This window comes from Manduca sexta, chromosome 9 (assembly GCF_014839805.1).
Source record: "Manduca sexta isolate Smith_Timp_Sample1 chromosome 9, JHU_Msex_v1.0, whole genome shotgun sequence".
Classification (NCBI taxonomy): Eukaryota; Metazoa; Arthropoda; class Insecta; order Lepidoptera; family Sphingidae; genus Manduca; species Manduca sexta.
Genome location: NC_051123.1, coordinates 2,773,539 through 2,801,041, shown reverse-complemented (window position 1 = coordinate 2,801,041; position 27,503 = coordinate 2,773,539). Strand labels below are relative to the sequence as shown.

Sequence of the window (27,503 nt, the reverse complement as noted above, 5' to 3'; positions counted from 1 at the left end):
AAAAACCGTTTAGATCAGCGGTCGGCAACAAGCGGCCCGCGAACGCGTTCTGTTTGTGGCCCTAGAGTGTTTTGTAATAAAGTTTAAACATAAAAAAAAATGTATTAAATTAAGAGTAAGCACATCTAAAGCAGGGTTTCTAGGTTTAAAGTTATACGTATGGCCCGCCTTAATTAACTTTGCCTACTTGTGGCCGTTGCCTACCAAAAGGTTGCCGACCGCTGGTTTAGATTTATAAAACAACAATGCTTACCTTCTTTGTCGACGGCAACGCATTTCCTGTTGTCGCCTCTCATGTAAAAACCGGACGCTGCGTAGTCTAACTCGCGCTTAGCTTTCCTGTGAAAAGAAATATTATAATATGATTAAAATCGAAATCGCATGGATTGAAGATTGAGATTGGGATCGAGTTAAAAACTGCAGTTAGTGAGGCTAAACTTGCCTTTAAGGTAATGCTGGTAAGTAGTGACAAAGGGTCTCTATAACCCGATCTTTCTCAGCTTACCTTTCGAAATTCATGTGATATCTAATTATCATTAGAACGCTTAGCACATCTTATTTATGCATAATATCAGCTCCGTATTATACACAGTCCCACTGTTGGGCACGGGCCTCCTCTACTACTGAGAGGGATTAGGCCTTAGTCCACCACGCTGGCCTAGTGCGGATTGGTAGACTTCACACATCCTCTTAATTACTATAGAGAACATCTCAGGATGCAGGCTTCCTCACGGTGTTTTCCTTCACCGTTAAAGCAAGCGATAATTCACAAAAAATACACACATAATTTTTAGGAAAAGTCAGAGGTTTGTGCCCTTGGGATTTGAACCTACGCGGACCTTAACCTTAGCGGACATTCGTCTCGGCAGTCCGTTCTACAACCAACTAACTAGGCTATCGCCGCTTATATTTATGCATATTAGTACATATATGTTGTGTCGAGTTGCCTTTGAGATAATTTCAGCCTTCGCCACTGCTAGTATAGTGATGCTTACTTGAAAGGCGCCTCCGCGACGGCCCTGGTGCACTGCATGATCCACATGGCCAGCTCGCTCGTGTTGTCCATGAACTGCACGTCCACGCCGGTCGAGATCAGCAGGTCTGGAACACCATTCATTATTACATGCTGCTTGTCTGTCGACAGGACGTCGAGTCAGACGTCATTTTACTGGTGGTAGGTCTGTCATATATGAGTTGATCTAATTACCACCCGGTAGGTACCGCCGCAATGTTTATTTCTGCCGGCAAGCAACAGCATAATAAGGCTTAACATCGCATGCCTCATGATGACGAGCGCAGTGGAATACCAAACAATACTTTGTAATTGTGTCTAACAAGATGATTAAAGAAGCGTGTAAATCAGCCGGAGATTCGTTACTATCTGTCTTTAACCGATGTATTGCTCAAGGTATATTTCCGCGAATATGGCGCTCCGGTTTCATTCGAATAATACCTAAAAGTGGCGACAAGGCTCCCGATGATCCCAAGTCATATAGACCTATTACGTTGTTACCATCTTAAGGTAAACTTCTAGAACGCCTCATTGTCCCTCGTCTGCTACCGGGCGGACCAATATTTCACAAAAATCAATTCGGATTTACCATAGGTAGTTCGACTACAGACGCGGCAATATCGGTTAGAAGAACAGTAAGTATATCGGAACATAAATATGTACTCGGTATCTTCTTAGACATCTCCGGTGCCTTCGACAATGCTGGGTGGCCTATGATACTTCTTAAGTTAAAAATACGAGGCTGCTATAGGAATATATATTCCCTAATTTACTCATACTTCTCGTACGGAACATCCAAACTGAAACTCGGCCACCATGCCGTGTCGAAGTCGCTGAGTATGGGATGTCCACAAGGCTCAGTTGTAGGTCCTTATTTATGGAATTTGAGCTTCGATGATTTTCTTTCAATTCCCTTACCTGTAGGATGCACTTTAACCGGATATGCGGATGACGGCCTCTTACTAATAGAATCTAATAGTAGATCGGGGCTTGAAAGTTTGGCGGATACGTGTTTACAATTAATATCTGAATGGGGTGAAAGAAATCGCCTTACATTCGCACCTCACAAAACGTTCCAACTGCTTTTAAAAGGTATATTAAAATCACCGCCGCGAATAAAATTTAATAATATTGTTGTAAAAAGGAAAGAATCGGTTTGTTATTTAGGTTTGATTTTAGAACGAAATTTTTCCTTTCTAGAGCATATAAAAAACGTCGGGGAAAAATCAAAACGTAACTTTTACGCCTTGACAAGGATATCGACCTCAACGTGGGGACTGTCTTTCACTACGCTCAAAATCATCTATGGAGCGACTTACTTAGCTTGCATTACATACGGATCACCTGTATGGGCCGATAGGGCAACTATCGGTGCTGTGCGCAGGAAACTGCTCCAGAGTCAACGATTGGCGTTGATATTCTTGTGCAAGGCGTATAGAACTGTTAGTACAGAAGCTTTGCCTGTCCTCGCGGGTGTACTCCCTGTCGATTTGGAGGTACAGCGTCGCGCCGCTATGTATTACTCAACCAGAGAGGATAAAAAGTTTCTTACGTCTCGCGAGCTCTTAAGAATCGATAGACTATTTAAAACGCACACTGATGTACACAACGAGTTATTAAATGAATGGCAATGTAGGTGGGACTCGTCTTCGAAAGGGCGTCATTTATATAAATACTTTCCGTACGTTCGCGATCGCCTAATTAAAACTTGGCTAGAAATAGATTACTGTGTATCGCAATTCCTTACTGGCCATGGTAATTTTAAGGGTAAACTATTCTCATTTAGGCTGGTTGATTCTCCTGCGTGCCCATGCTCTACACCTGGTTACGAGGTTGAACAATCTGCTCATCACGTACTTTGGGAATGTGGTCTCTGGCATGAAGAGCGCAACATCATGTTAAACAGTATGCAAATAACATCTGGGGTTGTATACTACATGGACCTTGTTGAGACTAGACGGAATTTCCGTGCTTTCCGGCGTTTTTGCCATGCCTATTGTAATCCAATCTAACAGCTCATGTGATAGGCCCCTTTCATTTAATTTTATCCGTGGTGCTTTATAACTAGCTTATCTAGTTGTAAACGTCCCTATCCTTGAGGTTAAATCGCCTCCTTACATCATGATTTTGTCACCCGCATTGCTCTGGAGGGAAGTGGACAATTAATATTTCCAACTCCTCCCTATCTTTCTATTTGATTAATTTCGTTGCGGGATAATGACATTTTAGTTTTCCCTGAGACTCGCCGAGCTTCACTGCTCGGTGTCATAAAATGCGTGCCACTGCCGATCCTGGCTTACAGGAGTTGTAGTGGTGGGTGTGAGGGCGGGAAAGTCTCGTAAAAATACTTTGTAATTGGGTTGGATGGTGTTTCTGTTGTTGGGCAGTCGTATTGCTTACCATCAGGCGAATGGAAGCTCGTCTCGTCATTCAAAGCAATAAAAAAATTATACATTGCAGTTTTATGTATCTACATTTATCAATTATCGTTAAGATAAACGGTGATGAAAAAGGTTGTGAGGCAACCTAAATACCTTAAAAATGACCTTATATTTTGATATTTAATTTTAAATGTATGTGAAGTCTGCCAACCCGCACTAACCCAGTGTTGTAGACTAAGGCCTAAACCTTTCAGTAGTGGAGGAGGAACCGTGCCTAGCAGTGGAACAAACATATCGATTATTATTCATGACAATAATTATTGAAGATTGATAAGACTGTAAAAAAATATTGATAAAAAGATATCTTGTAATGGGACCACTGGGAGACCTTCTTTCACAAAATAAAAATAGAATCTTGCAAATGGCCCTACAAATCTCACAGTAATTGGTGTAAATACATAAAAAGAAATACAAACTCAAAAACTCTCATTGTCTTAAGCAGTATGCATATTAAGAAATACGTAATAAAAGTAGACACATAAATGAATGCATAGCATATGAGAAAATATTTCAATTATAAATTCTTCCCTAGCATAGGAAGCAATAGATAGATCATAAAGGTTACACCAGTACAAACCCACCTATCTTGATCTGCTCCATCTGCAGCTCCGTGAGAGTCTTCCGACTGCTGTTGACCGTCCGTCGGCCTGAACTTCTGGAACCAATACTACCAAACACTGTATATAGTAATGTAAATGTTTCTAGATTGTTCCGCTGCCACTTCAGAGGGAAGTTTTTCTTTCATACTGTGACTGCTCTGCACCAGATTGTAAATGGAGTAGGGTCCATATAGTGTCGACTGCCGAGAATTGATAACCACTTGCCAGTCGACATAATTATGTCGGCTAGTTTGAAGCCATCAACAGCTAGCTAGGATGAATACACTATGTGCAGCACCTTTGCTATCAGACTAGAAGGAGTCAACAATCGACATACGACAATATAGCCACCCTAGTCGGTCTTAGGAAAAGTCCACCGTAACTGAATCCATGCATTGCATTACTGGTGGTAGATCTCTCATATGTGGGAGTCCGCCTGGGTTGGTACCACCACAATGTCTATTTCTGCCTCCAAGCAGCAGTGTATAGTCTCTGTTTTATTCCGAATTGGAGGAAATTAATTACTAATTGGTGCATAGCACAAAGAATTTTTATTTAAATTAACGATTTTTGTAAGGGACGGATTAAGGCGGGAGAGGATTGGTACAAGACCCACTTGAAGAGGCCAATACACGTTCAAGTTGATAAGTATCCACGGATATATCATTTTCTAATATAATGTGGTAGATACATTAATAACTCATAAAAACCAACATTGTAGCCAGTGTAACTACTGGACATAATAAGACTTCACATCTCATGTCTCAGGATGGCGAGCGCAGTGGAATACCTAACAATACTTTGTAATTCAAGGTGTTGTATGATATTTCTACTGTTTATGGGCGGTCGTATCGCTTACCATCAGGCGGATAGCACGCTCGTCTCGTCATGCAAAGCAATAAAAAACTCACTTGAAGTTAACAAACACGATGACAGACAGATCTCCGTCGACCATCTCCCGCAGCGAGTCGATGTGCGGCATCAGCGTGCTGTCGGCCACGCGCTCCGCCACCTCGTCCGACGTGCACACGTACAGCGACATGCCGCAGTGCTGCTTCGACGAACTCAGCTGCACCTATACAAATACCGTCGGGGATAATACAATTTCACATCTCAAATTAAGACGAAGTAAATCAACAAAGTAACTTGCATTTACTTTAATCAGCATTACCAAGATTCCACTAGAATTTAGTTTGTTGTTGAGTGTTCATGAGTGAATAGTCTTGGTCTTTTACTGACCTTATGCCAACCCAAATGTATTACCAAGGGCATAGCTTGCCATAGGAGGCCAAAATTTTTTGTGGGTCCTTCAGGGCGAAGAACTTTTGGGCGCTCGCTTAATTTAATGTAGGTATGAATCACGAGCTCAGGGGCTATCATTGGTATCAAACCATATGGTTTCATAAATACCTACAGAGCTTCATCACAGCAGTCCGTCTCACTATAATCAAGCTATGGTGCACCTACATTTAAAGTTAAATTCATCTCAAATCTCACTCACCTGTCCATCCACGGTGCGGAGTTTCATGGGCAAGACCCGTGTCCATACGATTAGGCCAGGATGCACGAGCGTTGGCGTGGGCTGGATCCTCGCGCCAGCTGCTTCCAACTCACGCGCCACGTCGGACATGTACCACGCTGAGGCCAGGGTGGGGTGCATTTCCACGTACATATACTGCGGACCATAGACGTGAGCGCCACCAAGGTTATTTTTTGGGAGGTGCATCTGCATCTACACACTATAGTAGGTACTACATAACATCATAAATTTTTTTTCCTAATGAAAATCGCATGAAATTTGTAAATTATGCTAAACCATAAACTCTGCAGTCGATTTCCATTATCATTCAGTTATTTTTATTTTGATTTGTTCCGGACGGGGGGGAGCACGTGCACCACCTTGCACCCCTCTCCCGGCGCCCATGACCACTGGCGATGGGTGAAGTTTCCCGAAAGGTAAACATATGGGTACTAATATTAGTACCCATATGTTTTGTCGGGTTGCAAATTGCATGAATCGTGTTATATGGACCCTTCAACACTGCTGTGGCCATTATTGACTATATAAGTGTTTGAACATGTCTGAGTAAATGGTACTTCACAAAAAAAATAAACTAAAGTAGCTTCTGATTACAGCATGCCACATGTAAACCCAAACCATCTGTGAGCCATCAAGTGAAGATGCAGGCAGTTCCTGTAACACCATGAGAGTGGCACCCATACCCATTTTAAAGCCTACTTTTTATCTATGGAGCTCTGTAATACTTAGCATGGTTGTCAGACTTTTCATTTGCACAGGTGCCAATTCAAATTAAAATAAAGTTTTTAATCAACTAATAAAAATCATACATACTTTCATGCATTGTCCAGGCCTGTAGATCTCAATTTCTCTTAGCTTCTGTTTTCGATATGCCTTCTCCTCTTCCAATCTACGTTTCTTAGCTTGTATATCAAAATTCCTTGCTTCTATGGCCCTTTTGTTGGCTTAAAAGAAATTTTGTAAATAAGGAAGAAATAAAAAATTAAATGGTAAATCACTGGATGTCTCATGCAGTGACTATTTGAAGAAAATATTAACTGTTAAATGTAAAATTTTCCACATTAGTAATTTTAATACCTTTGTCTTTAGTTCTAGCTGTTTATTCTAAGTATATAATTATTTTTAAGTCAATCTTATAATACTGGACATAATGAGACTCAACATATCACGTCTCAGGTTGGCGAGCGCAGAGCGCGGTTTTTCTACTGTTTATGGGCAGTCATATCGTTTATCATCAGACAAACGGCAAGCTCATCTTATCATTCAAGGAGCAATAAAAATAAAATAAAAAAATCTCCAATTTAACTTTAATCCTCGCTAAGCTAATGAGTGTTCGACCAACGCCAAAAGCAAGTAAGCAATATTCCTTCTCTAAGGAATAAAGAAGGCATATTCCACAGTAGGATAGTGCTCAATACATCACTGCTATTATTCATAACTTACCTTGGCATTCACTGTGCTTAGCTACGCTAGCCCTTGTGGTGGGAGGTTCAGGGCCCTCATCAGAGGATTCTGAAGATTCCTCTGAGTCTGACTCAGAACTGGAGCTGCTAGACTCTTCCTCCTGCTGAGGGGTGGGATCTGGAATAATATCATTATATAGGTCCATTTTTTATTGTTACTTTTATTAAAATACTGAAGATATACATTATCTCTATTAAAGTAACTTTAAAATAAATTATTATCAACTTTCTAACAAAATACATATTTTTTTTAGATGACACCCACCTATTATTTTATTGTGTTTACCTTTTTAATACTAATTGTTTTATTAGCTGATACAATGATTGTGATATTGTAAACCTAAGCTTCTATAAAAATATATACAAATGTGTTGATATATGATTATTTCTGGTCACAGGAGAAAATGTGAATAGCTTTAAGAACTTGACAAATATTTTGCTAGGAAGTAAAACCGAGATAGAGAATCAGGAAGAAGGATATAGGCATATTTTTTACTGATGTAAAACATTTTTTTACTGATGGCTGGCAGATTGTTTTACTGATTTAAAACAATCTGCCAGCCTAATAACAAATAATTAATAAATATGTAATTGACAATTGATGGTAAAAATGTAAGATAAGTTTCTTTCGGCCTTTCATCTTTGGGTAATCAACACTAAGGTAGCTATTGTGAAGCTGAAATAATATTAGTGCTTCACATTATTCTATTAAAATATTATTTTCGTTTATTTTATATTAGACTAATTTTATCTAAAAATGATATTAACAGGAATATTTAGCATTATAAATCCCATTGATTGATTTTTCCTTTTTTGCTAGCATATTCATCACCTTTCTATTGATGTAGCCATCTAATCTCTTTAAATAATCGTTTTTTATTACGACCACGGCCACTATTCAAAAAAGTTAAAGCCAGACAGGTTTTTGGAAATATAAAAAAAAATATATCGATATTATTGAAGTTAAAAATTTTAAAAATATGTATAAATGACTTTTACTTTAAAGTCAACTAAAAAGTTTTGTTTCAAGATTAATATTAATAGCTAAATTCCGAAAAATCGCCTAATTACTTTTATAAAAATACATATAAAATTAAATACATTTTCAATGAATTTACTTCTATGGCTGCAGCTGGGTAAGTTAACATCAGACGAGTCTTCAGACTCTGCATCGGAGGAGCTTGTTTCCTCTTCCTCGTCAGAAATGAGATTCACCGGTTCTTCTTCCATTTCCATATCAAATCAGAACTCTTTAAAGTTGAAGCAAACGCTGCAGCGCACAAACACAATACAACACTAGGAATATAAGTCGAATAGAAATGATTGAGTCAAGGAAAAAGAATAGTAGCATCTCAGATCACCAAAACATGAAAGAAAACTTCAGGTGACTATTTAAAATTGTTTGTTTCAAAATTCAAAATCGCAACAGGCGACAGTACAATTTTGATTTTTGACATTTTTATGACACTTTAGAACAGCGTATAATAAATCAATAAAATGAGATAGGAATTGTAAACAGCGACATCTGTTATTAATTACAACAATTATAATTAAAGAAAAATGTTAACGTTAGATTTGAAAACCAACTCTATTTTCTTGTGTGAGTTATCTTCATAATACTTATTGACTGTTTATTATATAATTAAAATACGTATGCATCTTTATTAAGATCATACATATGTGTAAATAATTAAGTTCTATTACAATCTTGGAAAAAATTATCATATGCATTGTTTCGACCAAGCCTAATAGATGGCGCTGTAATATAATACATGCTCAGTTTTTTTGAGGAAGGCAAAATTTTCTGTTGATTGACTTATCTGTAGTAGGAACCAGTACTACCGTTTCAAAAAGGGGAATTCAAAAAGTTTTGATCGGTATAAACTCGCCTACAAAAATAATTACAAAAATAGTTCACAGTTGTGGACGCAACTTGCTTCAAGATATTGAAAGGTAAGCTTTATTGGATCCTCTTGACTAATCATTGGACACACTTGTTTATAAGTCTAAATAAACAGAGTATATAGGTACTATATAGGTAATAGGAAAGTAGGGCAACACGCAAATGGGTCTTGTGTACTCGGTCTCCACACCGAATGCACACTCACGCACGAGGACGTTTGTCGCGGCTCTAGACACACAGTTAAGGGTGTATACCTCATGGTTGCTAATTCACATTGAGGCCTATAAGGAATCGCGAAAATTTCCTGGTCTCCCCTCCTTCCTCCTACCCTAAGAGGTTTCCCTATCCTTCCCTCACACTTTCTTACCAGCTATTCCCTTCCAACTTTCCCCCAGGGCCCTGCAATCGTTAAGCAAGGGAATTCCAGTATCCTATACGCAGGTTTCCCCGGTGTAGACTGCGGGGTCCTATACCCAAAAAAAAAATATGCTATATGATGTTGTGTACTCCCCCAAATCGATAATAAATAAACGCCTGATTCGAATCATTTGAAAAAGAAATCGGTTACCCGATCCCAAAAGTGGAATTACCATTAATAAATATCGTCTTCTTTATCTGTATTGGGTGGCAGCATATTCATATAGAAATATTCAAATTGGACCCATTAGCTGCTTGAAACACCGGGCGGGAGCAAATAAAAAATAAGTACAATTTAAACAAATTAATCAATCTCCCCCCCTTTCCACCCTCCTTACCCACAGATACATGCGAGAAAAATAAAAATAAAGATTTAATTTTACGCATTTTGACGCTTCCTTGAAACTATCGTCAACCATGCCACGCAACTGAGGAACGAGGTTTTCGAGCCTAACAGTTATGTTGCCACCACGGAGTAAAGAAATATTAAGTACTTATAAAGTTATATAGACAACATTAATAAATAAATAAAAGGTAGACTGTCAAATCCAGTCATGAAATATTTTATAACCAAACAATTTCTTAATAATCTCTATAAATCGTCATGATATCGGCATGATGCCGTAATGCCGTCATAAAACGCCTAAATCTCATCGAATAGTCCATAAACGCTCCATGCAAGCGATAAAGAAAGATTTGACGAAAGCGAACCAGCGCGCGGCTCTATTGATTTCCCATAAAACTTGGCAGTAAATCATTTTCCTTACCATTCAGCGCTTTGTCGCTGCAAGTGGGTGTTGTCGCGTGAGTCAAAAGTGATACAAATGCCTTTAAAAAGAAGCAACAGAGCATTAGGTACATTATGTAACTGGCCGCTAGCACTACACTCACCACTCTGAGGCTTTAGTTTCAAAGTGTCATAAATCTTAATACCCAGTTATTACACTAGCTTAATAATTTTATTTTAACAAAAATACAACAGTGTTATCGCAATAGTTCTTAGCGGCAGAAATAGACAACACGTAGGTACACAACAGTCAAATCGCCTGTTCCGTAGACTGTCGCTGGTGGTCGTATATTTGTATACGCCTGGATATTGACCACTGTAAACCTACTATAGTAACCCAGGTACTCCTTGTTCGGCCCGTATCATGTCTGTTCGGTTTCGAAAACGCACAATTTTGTTAACTCTCGAGGGCGTATCATCTTATCAATTTATACTATCTGGACGCCATTGTACGTCATTAGGTTGCGGCGGAGTCACTTAATACCCACCCCTGAACAAACGACCCTAAGCATTCGTCGCATACATTTCCTGTGCACTAGTGACGGCAAGAATACGCAAACATTTACGAAATATTTATTTAAAAAAAAATTAAGTTTTAAAAAAATTAAATTAGTAAAAATATTCCTTACTAAACTGACAAATTATAAAAGATGTATGCTTTAGGGAGAGATACACGGAATCAATAATTTAAATGGAATTTTTATTGTGAAATTAATGACACAATATCAGTATAAAAAATATAAAAACTAGTAAAGTAAAGACAACATATTGTGGAAATATGATGTTGATTTTTTTTCTATATTATGAATTACAAATATTGAGTAGACAGCTTCTAAAAATACTGGTAGCACATTAACCGTTTTCATATAAAAAAATAAAAAAGGGCATATAAGAGAGTTGTTACATGCGACCTCGCTGTATCGCTTCAGCGCTGTATTTACAATGCACGTGCGTAAAACGTGCGCAATGAACCCAACAAAATGGTTCCGATTGTTCACTGTCATCGAAGGGTTTGACCCGGCCACCCTTCTTTAGAATGGGTTTTACTAATACATTTACCCGTAAATTACAATAAGTAAACTGATTTGTCTGTTTGATTCTATTATATGTCGAAAGCGATTAAGCAGTGATTAGGTAACGTTTATTAGGAAGTGGCTAGTGCTTAGGGATTATCGACCATAAGGTATAATGCCACTTTAACCCTGAAAATGTTGCACACACGAAACCACGAGGAAAAGTTCGAGTAGTCACTAATATTATAAAGAGGAATGGTTTTGAACTTTGTTTTTTTTTGTGGGGGTTAATCTCTGGAACTACTGAACTAATAAGTCGCTACATTATTCCTAAGTACTATAACCTACTTATTATTCTGGTAAAATATTTACCCTGAAAAAACTTATTTATACGGATGGAGCTACGGGCAAAAGCTAGCCAATTATAAAGGCCATTAAATATGTTTTGATTTATCTAATCCACTCTAATAAGGATCCGCGAAACAACTCTTTCTAGCATGTTACATAAAGTATTTAAATTTTAAGTCAGTTTTACACCAGCCGTCTGCCCAATTCCATTCACTAGGGGGTTTTAGTCTCATATACACATAATAGTTAGAAAACATAGTGTAGTCCGACCAAGGTTTGGAACCTACAAAGTCTCGGGCCACAGTTGCTACCCCAAAGGGGCGACAATATCGACTTCGCTTCATATTACCTAACTACGCACCCTATACTTTAGTCTCTAGTTACTGGAAAATTACCAACGATAATGAAGTTTAACGTTACTTAAACGATTTGTAATTAATTCTCAGATTACATAAGAAACTTTTGAAGCCACAAATACGTAAACCTACGCTTCTGGTTTCGCTCGCATCACACGAATAGTAAGTCTAAGCTCGCAGCTTTGCTCGGTCAAAAAAATTAAATTAGAGTACCACTGCACTTTTCAAAGACAAGATCCAAGATTGAAATGTTATTTTCCAATAATACGTAAGATATGAAATCTAAAAAACTAGTAAATTAGTATAAGCACTATATATAAATATCTTTCAAAACCCTCTCATCGACTTGTTGACCTCAAAAATCTTATCCCGTAAACGAGTATATTTGTACGAGTAACATCAATATGTCCCGCGGGACTGCAAACTGGAGATTCCGGCAGATCCGACAGACTTTCGATATTATGGAGTACTCTTTATAATCTCCTAACTTTTCCTCCGCCGTAAAATGAGTATTAATTAACAATTCATTTATGTTAAAAAAAAACCTTCCCTAGGGAGCGAACGTCATATTGCGCAGCCAGGAACCTCTTCCTTTAAAACCAGCCACGGAACAAGGATAAATTTAACGTAATGAAAACTAAACGAAATAAATAAATATTCGTTGAAATTCACTTCTGCTGACTGCCTGTTTAAAACATCTTGAATTAATTCCGTGCTAATGGCTTGATGAGATGCACTCAGGCTTAGGGGGAAAGGTGGATGAATTTTATATTATAGCATCACGCTGTTTTCCCTTTTTGAGGGTAGACGTTATGACATACTTCGCCATTTAGGGAACATGTTTGGAGTCGAGCCTGTTTCATTTATTGGAAACAATTCCAGATTCCAGATCGGTACTAGGTAAGGAAATTCAAAATCCTGTCTTCCATTGACACCCAGCAAAGCGCCATGCAGTGCTTAGTAATTCCGAGTTTTAGGTAATATAAACTTAAAGGACACTCGCGGGGGTGAGTAATTAAGTAATTACGTATCAAATAGCGGAACCTCGTCCCCCCTTCTCTCCCTTAAGTTAAACACACCTTATCTATAAGCTAAACAATAAAGAATAACATTCGTTTAATTATTAGGGAAAAAAACGGGCACTCGCATCACTTACTATCAGACGAGCGGTTTGTTCTCACTCATTGGTATAAAAATCACTCTCATTTCTTAAAATATACGTAGCAGTAACTTTAAAGAGTTGCACACTGGTTTTGTCTTAATAGTGTAATGCTTATCGAAAAGGAATTGACAGCGTATATGCAACTCCTAAAGACATTCTCAAATTCAATTTCAGTGTACATTAAAATTAATTTAACTACAATCTCTTACAATAACCCGTTGTCACTGAACACAGAGATCCCAGACGTAAACGCATTCCTCACATTCCCCTTACTTCCGGTGGTACGTTTGTAGAGATTAACTCTAATTTCCTGTGCCCTCGCTATGGTACTATCGGAAGTACAATACAAGGAAGCTTTAGGTTGAGCAAACATTTAGCTTTTTTGCCTTGAGCTTTGATGGCAAGCCTTCTGAAAACTGCTTTCATATCTTTATCTATAGTTGGAGATATTAGGTAGGTAGCTTGGTGGTAAGTGAACAAAACAGTATTGCAAACACCCTGCTAGATGAATTGTAGTTGTGTTCCAAACCCTTCTCGAAAGTTATAAATATAGAGGAAGTAGGAGGGAAGCGTTGAAATCTCACTATTATTATTCCGTTTCCTTTTATACCGAATTGTATGTTTATATTTCATGTGACTCCAGTTTTTTCAAATTATTTCTGGCAAATATTACTTCTGAGTTTTTTCAGTCTTTTTGCCAGGTTAGAGCCTTACAAAGTCGTCAAAGCCAAAGCCCTCTCACACGCCCTTTTCATCTGTCAAATTAGTCTCTGGAATTAAAAACAGACCATCATGAGAGACACTCGGAGTCTCATCCAGTTTTGTAATTTTGCAGGATGAGTTTCGTAAAATTAAGTATCGCAAAGCGGAAGTTAACACCATTTTTGCTTATAAAGAACTTCAAGTTACTAGTCCCAATATGCTTGATAATGTAAGATATTGGGAACTTATTAAACCTCATTTCCAAAGCTAGAAACAGTTTAATTAATCCCAATGGTCTTTGTGCGAAGTTTAATAGATTTACTTTTGAAAAAAGAAGCTCCCCTTACTCACAAAATTAAAATTGTCGTAGGAATGAGCACAACAATACCACCATCCGTACTCATAAAGCCAAAAGGCTGGAGCTAATAAAAATGACAAAAAAAGAGTAGAATCAAAGCATCAGCGATAAAACAGAGCCGCGATAAAGCCGTGAGCCCCGTACAAATAAAACCCGCCGTCCATTTGACTATAGCAAATATGACAAGCTTTTTTCGTCTCACTTGTCTGTTATGTTTGCTTTATGTCTGTGGCACTCGGAGGGCTCCCTCGCGTTCCCTCCTCCAGTCTCGCTTTGTTTACGGGCACGCGCGGCCGTTGCTCCGCGGCTCCCGCCAACGCACAGCGCACGCGTTATTTAAAAATAAAACTTATACGCGGCACATCCTGCGTACAAACTTATTATTAAAACTCCTCGGTGACATTGTCTTTGATCATCGTCCACAGATAAAAAAACTAACTTGGTGCAAAGTTGTTAAAGTTCAAACCGGTTCGTATGTTTTAAAGTAAACAGTGTTGAAATGGCGGCGAATTGAAACACGAAGATGGATTGGCGCGAAAAACTGTTCGGTAAAGTGTTGGTTCGATGCGATTCGGGGACGCAGAATGGACAGTTTGATAACGTCGCGACTCTGGAGGCATTGTCCGACTGCGTAGAAGAGGGAGAGGGGACTGTTTGCGGTATTTATTTCTCGTTTGCAAATATAAGCGATAGTAGTGATGATTTCGGCGTTCGCCTGGAAGAGATCTACAACAGAGTGCATCCTCGGCTGAAGGTGGTCCAGGTGGTGTTGTGGGCTCACGTGGGGACTCCTGAAGGTCCTGTGGAGCGGGAGGCAGGGTTCAGAAAGAGCCTGACTGGGAAGCCGTGGTTCGCTGTGCCTTTCCACGATGTTGATATCAAGGTGAGTAAATTTTTAGCCTCTAGCAAGATCTTAGAACATTTGTATATTTCTAAGTTTTAAAATAATTTTGATGCAGTACAGGACGAAATAATGATGCCCATGATTTGTGACCATTCATAAGATTTTTTTCTGAATAATATTATAGCTGCGCTCCTTTGTTTAAATTATTCTTTATGATTTTTTTAACGATAATTTTATTATCAGAAATGTCTTTCAAAGCTACATAACGCGTATATTTATACGATTCTTTGTAAATTTACTTCAATACTTCAGAAACTATTCACGAAGCAGTTGTGAACTGAACTGACGCAGTTGTTTAAAGTAGCTAAAGCTTATTACAAAAACCTGACGGAATATAAATAGGTAATATTTTGAGTCAGAGATAGAGGTCACGGCTTCTATATAAACAAATAAGATGCTATTTGATCAAAACTTAAAGACTTTATACACCTATGGCATCAGGGTTTTGCCTGGTGCTCAAGAGTAATCATAAATGAAATAAAGAACAAAAACCTCCTGGTGGATTTCTTAGTGCTTCTTTTCGGATCAATAATTGTATTCATCGTTTGATGCATAGTTTATTGTATAATTGTTAATTAATTTAATACGTATCACTTTAGTGATCTAACTACTATGTAAATTAACTATATACTTAAATTATTTCCCAGGTTGTTAACTCAAATTTTGCAGACTTCAAAATTTAATGCATAGCATTTGCCAAAGACAGAAATCAAATGTAAAGTCTCACGCTTTTGATCAATAAATTACAATGACTACAATATTCAAAGATGTAAACAGTGCTGCTCTCTGCGTGGCGAAAGAAATTCATAATGATTGTTCCTAAACAGAAGGATTCTCGGAAATAAGTCATCTACCACACAGTAAAATTCTCGGTCTATTGTTCTTTATGTAAGGATGGTTAAAATAGCCGGAAAATAACTTGATCATAGTACCGCGTGGAGGATTGTTTTATACATTATTGTAGCTATACTTACATAAAAATACCTCCCGACTGTGTGGTCAAGTTGTTTGCCGGCTATGATATAGATATACTACTAGATCATATGAAAATATACTATATTTTACGTCAGAATATGTAATTTTATTATGAGAAAGGATTAGCAGGTTTTGTAGGACATATAATTCTTAATATTATTTATTTTATTTCGAAACACTATAAGGTAATACACAGTAGGTACAATGTATTGTTAGGGTATAAATACCAATGTGTTTACCTCTTAAAGATTCACAACTTACTCCAAATAATTAGGTAAATTAATTATGATTACACATAAACATTTTTAACAATTGTTTGAAATATTTAACAGCTCAAACAGTAAACTGCAGCTTCAAACGTTATAGTTTCGTGATAACCAAACAATAGGAGTTAGTCGGTATTGTTCTGCAATCTAGCATTACTAGAATACAATGTTGACAGAATACGAGGTAACACTTGTACATGAGTATTCCTTGGAACTTCGGAAACGATCTGAACTAATACAAATGTTAAATCTTCTTTTATGGCATGGCGTTTGTCAAGCGAGAGACTAGCTCGTCCCGTCGTGCTATTAAATTCCTGAAACTAATAGACTTAACTATCCTCAAATCCTATCTATCTCTGATTTTACATGACTAGAGATAATTAGAGTGTATAAATCTTCCATTTTACTGTCCCAATAAACTAATGGTAGACACATCTAGACATCGAGTAGCGAGAGTAATATGTAAAGCTGAAGAGTTTTTTTTTTTGATCGCGCTAAGCTTAGGAACTGCTAAACTAATTTTGTTTTTTTTTCACTAATAGGTTCACTAATACTCCTTACTCATAAAGGCTACTTATTATCCCGGAAAATCTTTATCAAACCGGCTGAGCCGCAAGCAAATGCTAGCACAAAGTAAAAGAATGAACTGTTTAAGTACCTATCTATCGCTATATAGACAAATATGAATAGAATAATAGGTTTACCAGCGAAAGATTACTTATCTATCGGTATATGGAGTTAAACTATTGAATAAAAATAAGGTTCACTAGCCACCATTTTCAATAATCAATCCTAATCACTTCTTTCGATCTATCTCAAAATTGACCAATCAGAACAAAGGATTTTTGACACACTTACAAATGAGTTATTTTGATTGGTTCGTTTTCGGATTCGGATTAAACATTGAGATTTGGATCGTTTATTCAAAACTTATAAATCAGATAGAATATTAATGAACATCAAGGATCCTTCGTCATTTAACAGTTAAATATTGTAAATTGCCGTAAACCAACCTATTTCGTTCCTATCAATTGTCAGTACGTCAAGATAATAGGCCATTAAGATAATGCAGTGTGTAGCTAGTTGTAGTAATTAGCTAATTGCGTCATTAGTACATTCTGGTACATAAGATAGGCACAGTGCGCCTTTTAGGTTTGCTGGTGGTAGGATATATTTTAGATCCGCTCGGATAGCGACCTCTGTACACAAGGTGTTAAAACCCGCCATAGTAGCCCACGAAGTGTGTTGCGTTCCGAAAAAAACCGCAATCCGTAACATTATTTTATTTTATTTTTAAATTAAATTAAATTAAATCTTTATTGTGAACCATTTTTAAAAACTACAATAACAAAAGTGAACGATGATAGCTGCTGTAGTTAAAACTGTGTTATAACTACAGCAGCTATCATCTTTCACTATTTATTTCAGTCTAACATTCGCGTAAACATAAGAAATCATACATTTAAGGTTGACTGTACATTTTCATTGTTTTAAATTGAACAAAATTTTAGCCTTTATCGAATTCACGAAGCCGCTAGCTAGCGATCACGTCATTCGTACTAAATTTATGTTAAATTCAGCGAAAAGTTACGAAGGTCGATTAAATCTAACCTAAATTTTGGTTTTAGTAAATTGTCACGCGTTGCAAAGTTGTATATTTACGCAACATATGTTTTTTGTAGCGTAAATATCCGGCCAATTAATATTTACTAAAGAAGTGCTTTATTCATTACTAGCTTTTGCTCGCAGCTTCGTCCACTTGATAAAGTTTTTCCGGGATAAAAGTCCGGCTATATATTTTCCTGGAATCAAAAGTAGCCTATGTCCTTCCCAAGGTCTTAAACTATCTCCACAGAAATTCATCGAAATCGTTTCAATGGTTTAACCGTGAAAGCGTAATAGGCAGGCAGACTTTCGCATTTACAATATAAGTATTGATCTTAGGCAAAGAGGCGATCAATTTGTGTCGTGTTGCTAAGAGACTCCAGATTATAATGGGTAGCTTGGATTTATACCAACGGTCCAAAGGTTAATTGATTTAAGAGATTTTTTTTTCGAAAAACTTTATTTATTTAAAAAAACATAAAAAAGAGCTGATTTTAAATATATATGTAACTTAGTATCGCTTAAATGTCGTTTAACTCAATTTGCCTTTCACCCGTCCATATCAATACGAACATTTTGAGCAATGCATATTGCTTTGTCCGCATAAATACCCAAATATCTTTAGCACCCAGCTAACAAACAAACTAGGAATAAAACCTATCGTTCTCTTTCTAATATATTTACACTGTACACCGAAAACGGCAACATCTCTACTCATAAGGTATTATTTATATTCATGTAACGTCACAAACCACTCACAGGTTACTCGTTGACTCTGCAATAACATTTAACTCAAACCATTGTTGCCAAAACAATATAAAGCCTTTAAAAATAACATTTCCAACATGCAAATGCTTTTAAAACATTTTAGAAAAATAATGCAACGTTTTAAAGAGAGTAGTGAGAACCGAAGGGCCACGCTCAAGAAATCCACGTCGGGTATTCAAAGTTGGCTCCGGGAGGGGAGACCGTAATTACTACAGACGTTGGGGTAACAAACTGTACCATCTACAGAAGGTGGAATTTGTACAGTAATTGAGATTTATATATCACCTTTTTCTCTGAAGGGTAAGGTAGAAACGCAGTTTGTCGACTTTTTTACACTGAGGCAAAGCAACCCCACTGCACCTGATGGTAAGTTATCATCATCATCCAATAGAATCTCGACTGACGCGATATGATTAACCCTATGGCCGGCATAATTCGACACAATTATGCCGGCCTGTTGGAACCGGATATACACAGGTTGATCCCGTAACGCTACGCACTTACGTGGGCTACTATGGCGGGTTTTAACCTTGTGTACGGTGGTTGCTATCCGGGCGGATATAAACAATATCCTACCACCTATATATATCCTACCGTCAGTCGACATGTTATTGAAGCCCAATCCACTTACCATTAGGTGGCGCGGGGTCACTTTGTTGTGCGCGTAAAAAAAGCATAGATGACAGTGTGACTTTTGCATTTGGGCTTGTTATATTTGACCAGAGGCATTCTCAGAAGACGTGAAACATGATCTAAGATATATCGCAGTTGGTTTGCAAATAGGTCGCATTAATAGGATAGAAGTGAGCTTAACGATGTCTGACTGCCCTTCCACATTTCTCATTCTGAACAATGGACGTGTTACCTATTTTTAGATTTTACTCGACCGCAAAAGAAAGGCTTCGCATATGATGTATAAGGTATTTGAGATAAACTAAAGTTTTAAACATTCTGAACTATTTGGTTGCAAATAAGTACTAAGCTCATTTGCAAATCATTAAATGAGCATTTCTTTTTACTTGATTTAGAAATTGAACTCTACACCAACCACATTGACATCATATTCATATGTTTCTTGCTTACGAGATACGAAACACAGTTTGAAAATAAAAATAAAAGAGTTTGTAATTCATGCGTTAAAAATCAAATAAGATAGTTATTGTTGGAATATACGATAGCTTGTTTCTTTGCGTAATCAATAATTAAAGTTAAATTCATTATAGAAGCTTAATGTAAAATTTAAAAAAAATCCCAAGATTTAATATTTTTTTTAACGTTCAGCCTTTAATTTACATCCCAATTTCGAAATAAAAACGTATAAATACTTTTACACTCCAAAACTAATTTGACTTTATAAACAGTGTTTTCTTTACATAAACTTTTTAAAATTTAAGAACAAAGCAATTTTAACTTGCAAACAAAATGAAAATTTATTTATTTATATTTTTTTTATAAAAAAAAATTGCCTCCCTCAACCCTAAAACAGCAAAATTACCGCCACAATAATTCCAGATTATTCACTGCACCGCGCCTTCTGTGCCGCACCCCATCCTGTGTTGTGTCCCTGCACCGATACATGTAACACCCCAAATTACTTTCCACCCCTAGGGGTGCTTTTTTAACATTAAACAGGTGCGTGGAGCGACGGCAATCGTGTTGCGTAACTTCTGAATCTCGCTACAATTGGATTCGCGCGAGACGAGAAGCGGTTTGTTTAAATAATGTTTGGTAGCATGATTTACAGCGAAATGTTAATTCACAAGTTGAAATTGCTTTGTGTTTAAATATTAAATTGTTAAGGGAAAACACTGTTTACATAGTTCAGTTTTGCAGTTTTAAAGTAGTTACTTATTCGCTTTTATTTGGAAATTGCAATGTAATTTAAAGGCTTTACGATTAATAAAAATATAAAACTTGAAAAAATGTATGCTTTTTAAAACCAAGGATTGGAGTATTCAAGTCGTATAAATTTAGTACATTATAATAATTTTATTATAATAATAATATTTTATTCATAAGGGTTTTTCAATTTACTTCGATTTTCAAAATGGCGTCGTACTTAACTCCACCCGGTATACTTATGGAAATTATGTCAAGCACTTATAACATATTCATTTTAAAAGTTATAATTATTAATAAATACGTAACATATAAATTTTAATACATAATTCTATTAACTATCCAGTGCGTTAATTCGGTCAATTAACCAGCCAATTTTTTATTTTTTTTATTCTGACACGACAAAGTGACTGCAGTACCCCTGATTATAAGCGGCATAACGTCCAGATAAAATTTTGAATGACAACAGATGACTATCTCATGCCATTCGACACAATCATGCCGGCATACTAAGATACTTCTTCATGCTACGACAGAAGGACTTAGGATTATCGGACGAAGGGAACATGCGCTTACGAAAAATATTCCAATACCTATGCTTATTTTATCTCGAATTAATTTATTAGCTCAATGACTTGTTGTGAAGGCACTCGTGTAATGGTAAACGAGCTCATGAACTATTCAAAACTTTAAGAAGTGTTGTGCGTGGCATTGTACGCTCTCATTAGTGTAATAACTTCTAATTACGTCGAGTATGTTGGTTAAGTTGTTCATGATAATCTACTTGGAAATAAGACGGATTGTTGAGACAAAGGCTTGCTGGTCAAAATCCTGGACTGAGAAAACTTTTAGTTTAATACATTTACCTACAAAAATCAGATGTGATTTCTTAGAGCCCTACCAATAAATAAGTTTCACTTTTTCTTTGTAGTCTCTGTCTATCGTCTGTCTTTTCAAGTGGACATCTAATGTATTGAACTATTTAATAAACAAAGCTTAAGTTGACATTTAAGAGCTTCTTCTCAACTGAATCAGCGATAGGTATTTAGTAAAAAAAACTCAGCTAAAATCTGTCATATGACTTAAGATATCATTTGAGATGTTGACATCTATTTGTTTAATTGGGACGATCTTAAGATGCTAACTTGAATTTAACCGCATCTCAGCTAATATCGCGTCTCATGGCGAAACTGAGTTTCCGTTAATACGGCCCTTAGTTACCCACATGTATTGTTCATCAATAATTATCCCTCGCTTTGACTGCGAAGAAAAACATCGTGAGAAAAATACCTATGAATATTTCAAGAATTTCAATTACGAAAGCTTCTCAAGACGTTTGTTTAGTCGTGATCACAAAAACCTTTAAACAGAATTATATAGACTATAAGGATATAGACCACTTTTATCCCTAAATAGTATATAAATTATTTTTTTTTGCAAAAAATTGTTCATATACTGAGAACGACGAACATCTAACAAATCTACATTAGAAACAATTTTGTGAGAATACTTAATTTATCCAACAAAACTCCAGCCTGCAGACAATATCTAAAAGGGATGCTGCATCAGATAACTGGCTCATCGAATCTAAGATAACATTGCTTGTAGAAATGGCTATCCAGCAATATCGAGGGTACATCAGATTAAAAAGGGTTACGGCGGCAGACTGAGAAATCTTATTAAAGTTTTTATAAGGAAATGGATCATGAATATATTTGCACGACTACCGATGGTGGATAAAGTTTGAAAGAATTGAATAATATTGTTTTGTTGAAAGATATTTGAGTATATTTTGCTGGTGGTAGGATATATTTGATATCCACCCGGTTAGCGACCACCGTACACAAGGTGTTAAAACCCTGACATATTGGCCCACATATGTGTGTTGCGTTTCGGAATCAGCCTGTGTGTTTCCGGTTCCCACAGGCTGGCATAATTGTTTCGACTGCCGAATGGTAATCAGCTCTCGTCAGTCGACACTTTATTTGTCGCCACTCCACTTACAATCAGGTGCCGTGGGATTACTTTGGCGTGCCCGTACACAAAAAAACTTATAAAAAAATACTATACATACCAACGTCTCTAAGCCATTAGATACAATATGTAAAGGCATCGTTTATTTACGTTACTTCTGAGATAAACTAGGTCATTTTGACATTGCGTTACTAAATGAAACCATATACTCGTCTTCACCCTTACTGACATTGTGCCAAAAATCATCCATTAATAACTCAATTAATAATGAATATTTTCACCAACAATCCTGGTTTTAGTTTTCTGATTTTTTGATCATATTGTAGTTTAATGCGAACATGGCGTGTGCGTGGGTGTATGATGAAAGTAAGATGTTGCCGCTGCGACGAATTATCTAAGACTAGCAGTAATGGCATTAGGGCGCGTAAAACATAAGTTACTTTTTATTTAATATTTATTTTGTTCGAAATTTTCACCTTTTTTATTTTACATCAATGGCTCATGTAACTTATTGTAAAGTGTTATTTCTAAGTAGATAAGTATGTGTTTTCATTTAGAAACGCAGTGTCAAAATGACACTGTATTACAAGCTGTTATTACAAATCTTTTTTTCTATAAAAGCCATGAAATTTCCTCGAAGGAAATCTCTTAATGAAAACGACATCAGAGCATTCCTTTTAATCAGTCATCGGCTATTCATAAAGGACACTCCGTCGTGTTGCCGGCCTCGTGTCTAAGCGGTTTCCAAGTATCGAAGTCCCGTAGTTTTGATATTCTTTAGAACGAGCGGAATATTACATAAAGGCTTAATATCACCGATATGTATGTACTACGTACTAGATTTGGCGTTCCGAACATTCACTGTGTTCAAATAAATTGAACTGCAATCCATTCAAACTGACTTTAGTATGGTCAGCATTGTCAGCTTGTGGTTGTGTAGGGAGTGGTGCTCATTATATAAGAAGTCGGGTCTAAGTGTAAACCTGGATTTGAATAAAACATATTAGTCAAATAAATAAAATTATTTGTTGTTCAAGGGAATAAATAGGTTATAACAGTGACGTTTTGGTTGCCATTTCAGTTCAAATTTTGAACAAATAGTTTATTTGGACGTTCGGGTCTATAGAATATACGTCAATGCTTAATGTATTCTAAAAAGCGACTGATCTTAGCTGGCATATTATTTATTTATAGCAATGTACTGGTGTACGTAGACAAACTTGAAGTATTAGGCACTCTTTACCCAAATAATAAAGTATAGATCCAATTATATATTTTTTTTTAAATACTGGCTGCCATTTTGTATTACATGCTCCATGAACATCACTACATAGTATAAAACAAAGTCGCTTTCTCTGTCCCTATGTCCCTTTGTATGCTTAAATTTTTTAAACTACCCAACGGATTTTGATGCGTTTTTTTTTAATAAATAGAGTGATTCAAGAGGAAGGTTTATATGTATAGTAACATCCATTAAATAGTGGAGAAATACTGTTATTTTGTTATGTTATACCCGTGCGAAGCCAGAGCGGGTCGCTATGTTTTATATACAACGTTCACAGTTTTTCTGTAGTGTATTTAGTATCAGCATTGCACCCGTGCGAAGCCGGGGCGGGTCGCTAGTTGTTTTATAAAATGACTGTCATTAAGGAAAACATGCAAAGTCACGGCCTTCAACAACTATTTTACCCCTCTAGATCCTCAGAGGGTTGTAAGAGGTAACTGAGGAATTTTAATTACCATCCAATTAGTTTTTAACTATATTGCACCGTCATAGTAAAACGATACTGCATAAATACCTACAATTTACTAATATAACTGAGGAAGTTTATAAATATGTTTTGATGTTAGAAGTTAATGCAGAACTGTTTTAGATCAAATTTTATTTAAATGAAGATAGGCTATTTCATGTCTGGCTACTTCTCATACCTACCAGAAAAATACACAATAAGGCCTTTATTCTGGAAAAGGTATTTCATGCAGCTAAAGAAGTAATAGCTGATTAATAAATAAGATAGGTAATACAAAATATTCTCATTTTCTATAGCCTGTACTAGCCATGTCTACCCGATATCCCTAAAATAACTATTGAAAAACTTTGCATTGAAAAGTCTTTTCAATATTTTAAGAGTGAAACCGAGACGCTCCGCTGAGACGTTAATTACTAAGGGGTGGGCCCCTCAACATCTAAAGAACCATTGGTCGCAAACATTAAAGAGAAGCTGCGAACTATTCGTCTCTTTGACATAGCCTGTGTTTTGTATGAGACATTAGTTGTGAGTGAGGAAAGCAGAAAAATATTTTGTTCAATATAGAAAGAAAGAAAGAAAAAAGTTTTATTGTCACATCTGGTGCATGCAATACATAACAGAAGTTTGTAAGATCAAACATAAATAATATATAAATACATAAATATATAACTACATACTATATAGCATCGCACTTTTTCCGAAAAAAGCAAAGGAGTAAACAAAAATTGTGCTAATTATGTAATAAAGGATATTGCCAATTCAATCAACATATCGCTGTCTACTGCTGAATGCAGTCCTCCCCAAGCGAGCACCGATCCCTGTTTGAACAGCCCGTGGTCTATTGCTAATTATCTATCACAATTCCAATTGAACTGATACCAATAGAAGTATCACTTACCGGGAATCCAACCCAATGTAGCACGATAGTACCGCACACAATACGCGAGACAACATTCCTGATATCCTATTAAAACACGAAGAAAGTATAAAATCCGCCGCGATCAGATTCTGCGAGCGATGATTAATGCTGGTCCGGTGGTATGTGCTACCCACGCTTCGTACACGACCAGCCAGGCGGGGATTTAGGCTAGCGAAATATATAGCATCTCGCCTTTCCATTTTTCAGGGTAAGCAGAGTTATCATGCCCATATTTGGGTATATTTTAGGTAGCCAATATACTTATCAGAAAGGGTATCGTGGAGCGTCAGTATGGGTAAAAAGTTCACTAAAATCGCATTGTGCTCAATGTGTAAACAGTGTATGTAAAGTGTTAATTAATCCAATACATTGCAGCACGCGGTGCCAAAAAAGTATTAAGTAACGTACAGACAAACACTTAGGCCTTTTATACCCAAAGGAGTAGGCAAAGACGCAACTAATGCACCTACTTTTCGCGTGCGTATTCCGTCCCATGATGGGATAAAAGCGAGCCTGCCGTCATATGGGAGACAAACTCCAGACTCCGGGCTAATACTAAGTACAAAAAATCAAACCTGAGACCTCAGCACAGCTGTCGTATCGTAGTACAACTACGCCACGGAAACAGTCAAGTAGTAACTTTTGCCTTACAACGCTCCATATAATATTCCCCATACAAGCAAAAGTAAGAAGGTGCTGGGCCCTTATTCTGTATGATAGTGTAAACGCGTAACGCGGCCGTGTCATGTTATCTTCGTGAAATGTGCGTGGAATGGTATTCTGTAAGGCAAATTTCTATAGTCCTAAACATGATGCGTTGTGTTACGTGCTTGTTACGCACTGTTAAAATAACGTGCGGGATAGAGAATAAGGTCCCTGATTTATTATCCCGACACCTAGACTCGTGGGTCACGACCCCCGCATCCCTAATCCGTGCCAGTAACTATTAAATATTAATCCAGGCTTGTACAGCGCCGCCTGAGGTCGTGTGAGATGACGCATGCGGTTACTTTTTATTGCAATACTGAAAAAAGCAAATAAAACGCGTGTGTCGACGCGATATGGCAGGAATTTTTATGAAGTTAAGGACTTTATTTATTTGGTATATTTAGCTAGATGAATTGTGGCCGTATGGTATAAGAGTTGCGCTGCCGTACGAAGAACAACACCCTTACTTACTTGATGACTATTTTATAGTACTGAGTCCGTGCAAGGAACAACACTCTTACGTGATGACTATTTTAGAAGATTTCTATTTTAGTGTAGGTTTACGAATCCTTAGTCGGGCATATGTTGTGGTTACAACAGACTAGCTTTGCTCGCGTAAAAGTTTTTTGAAAGTACCGCTTTATATTTTCTCGGGATGGAAAGTAGTCTATTGCACTAAGGAGTAATGTAGCTTCCTATGAGTGAAAATAATCGAAATCAGTATAGTAGTTCCTGAGATTAGCGCGTCCAAACAAACTCTTCAGCTTAATTTATTAGTATATAAATAAAGAATTGATCGTGATCTTACGTAGTTGACAAGTACCTAAATAATATTATTCAATAAGCATGAGAGGGATGAAGCAAACGTGTGGGCTGTAATTGTCTTTCTTAAATTTTTATTAGAATCTGCACATGCATACGAAATATGAGTCTTACTTAAATTCTGATTTAAATGTGCGCATGCTTTCATGCATACGAAACATGAAATGGCCGCGCATTTTGTCTCTTTTTGCACTATCATCCATGTTGAAATTGAATGGCATTCCAATTTCAAAAATCATAATTTCAAATTACGAATTTCATACAAACCGTTTGAAAAAGATCAGGCCGTCAGATAGGCCTGCCGCGGGTGACAGATCTCCTGGCCAGATTTGTAAGCGGGAATGCGGTCATACGGTCGGGATAAAAGAGCGCGAAAGGATGCGAAGTAAAGTCGCCAGTAATGGACGGTTTGTGTTACAAAGCGGGACTGTAATCTTGGATCCTCGACCTGGATTTTTTATGGCTTTTCATATGCAGGACGGCTTTTATTGCGCTCAGTCAAAATGGTCGTCTGAGATGATAAAAATGATGCCGTTATGATAAATAGAAGTAGGTATTCAGTTTTGCGTCTGCCTTTAAAAATACTATTATAAAGCTATCTCCCTGTGTACCGCATTGCCTCTTGTTATAGAGAACTGTTCTTGAAGCACTTCTGTGTTGCAGTTTAAAATACATTTTAAACCTGCAATAAAACTTTGTGTTTAAAATGTTTGCGACGTCACATATCCAATAACAAAAACTAAATTAATGACATTTAGATTATCGCCGAATAACTTGATGAATAATTATAACTACGAATTGTGATTCTACACGTATTCATGACTATTCGTCTGTATTTGATTAATGAAATTTCATTTCAGTATCTAAATGA

General features: G+C 36.9%; 2 protein-coding genes across 4 annotated transcripts in view; one reads left to right on the top strand and one right to left on the bottom strand.

The window, feature by feature from the left end:
- Window positions 1–253: 253 nt before the first annotated feature.
- Window positions 254–8,519, bottom strand: LOC115455698 (crossover junction endonuclease EME1; the record flags this gene model as incomplete). 3 transcript variants are annotated; one of them, XM_037436945.1, is given in 8 exon segments in its annotated part: window positions 254–339; window positions 996–1,101; window positions 4,035–4,120; window positions 4,964–5,127; window positions 5,554–5,727; window positions 6,406–6,536; window positions 7,036–7,173; window positions 8,174–8,519. In XM_037436945.1, coding segments are annotated over 8 exon segments (1,003 nt in total), but the record flags the coding sequence as incomplete, so codon positions are not given.
- A 5,813-nt stretch (window positions 8,520–14,332) lies between these two features.
- LOC115455681 (nucleoredoxin) overlaps window positions 14,333–27,503 on the top strand; it is a 56,826-nt gene continuing 43,655 nt past the window's right edge. Inside the window, exon 1 of the mRNA XM_030184345.2 lies at window positions 14,333–14,984. Coding sequence (XP_030040205.2) covers window positions 14,625–14,984 — 360 coding nt within the window. The 5' untranslated portion in view covers window positions 14,333–14,624. The remainder of the gene's footprint in view (window positions 14,985–27,503) is intronic.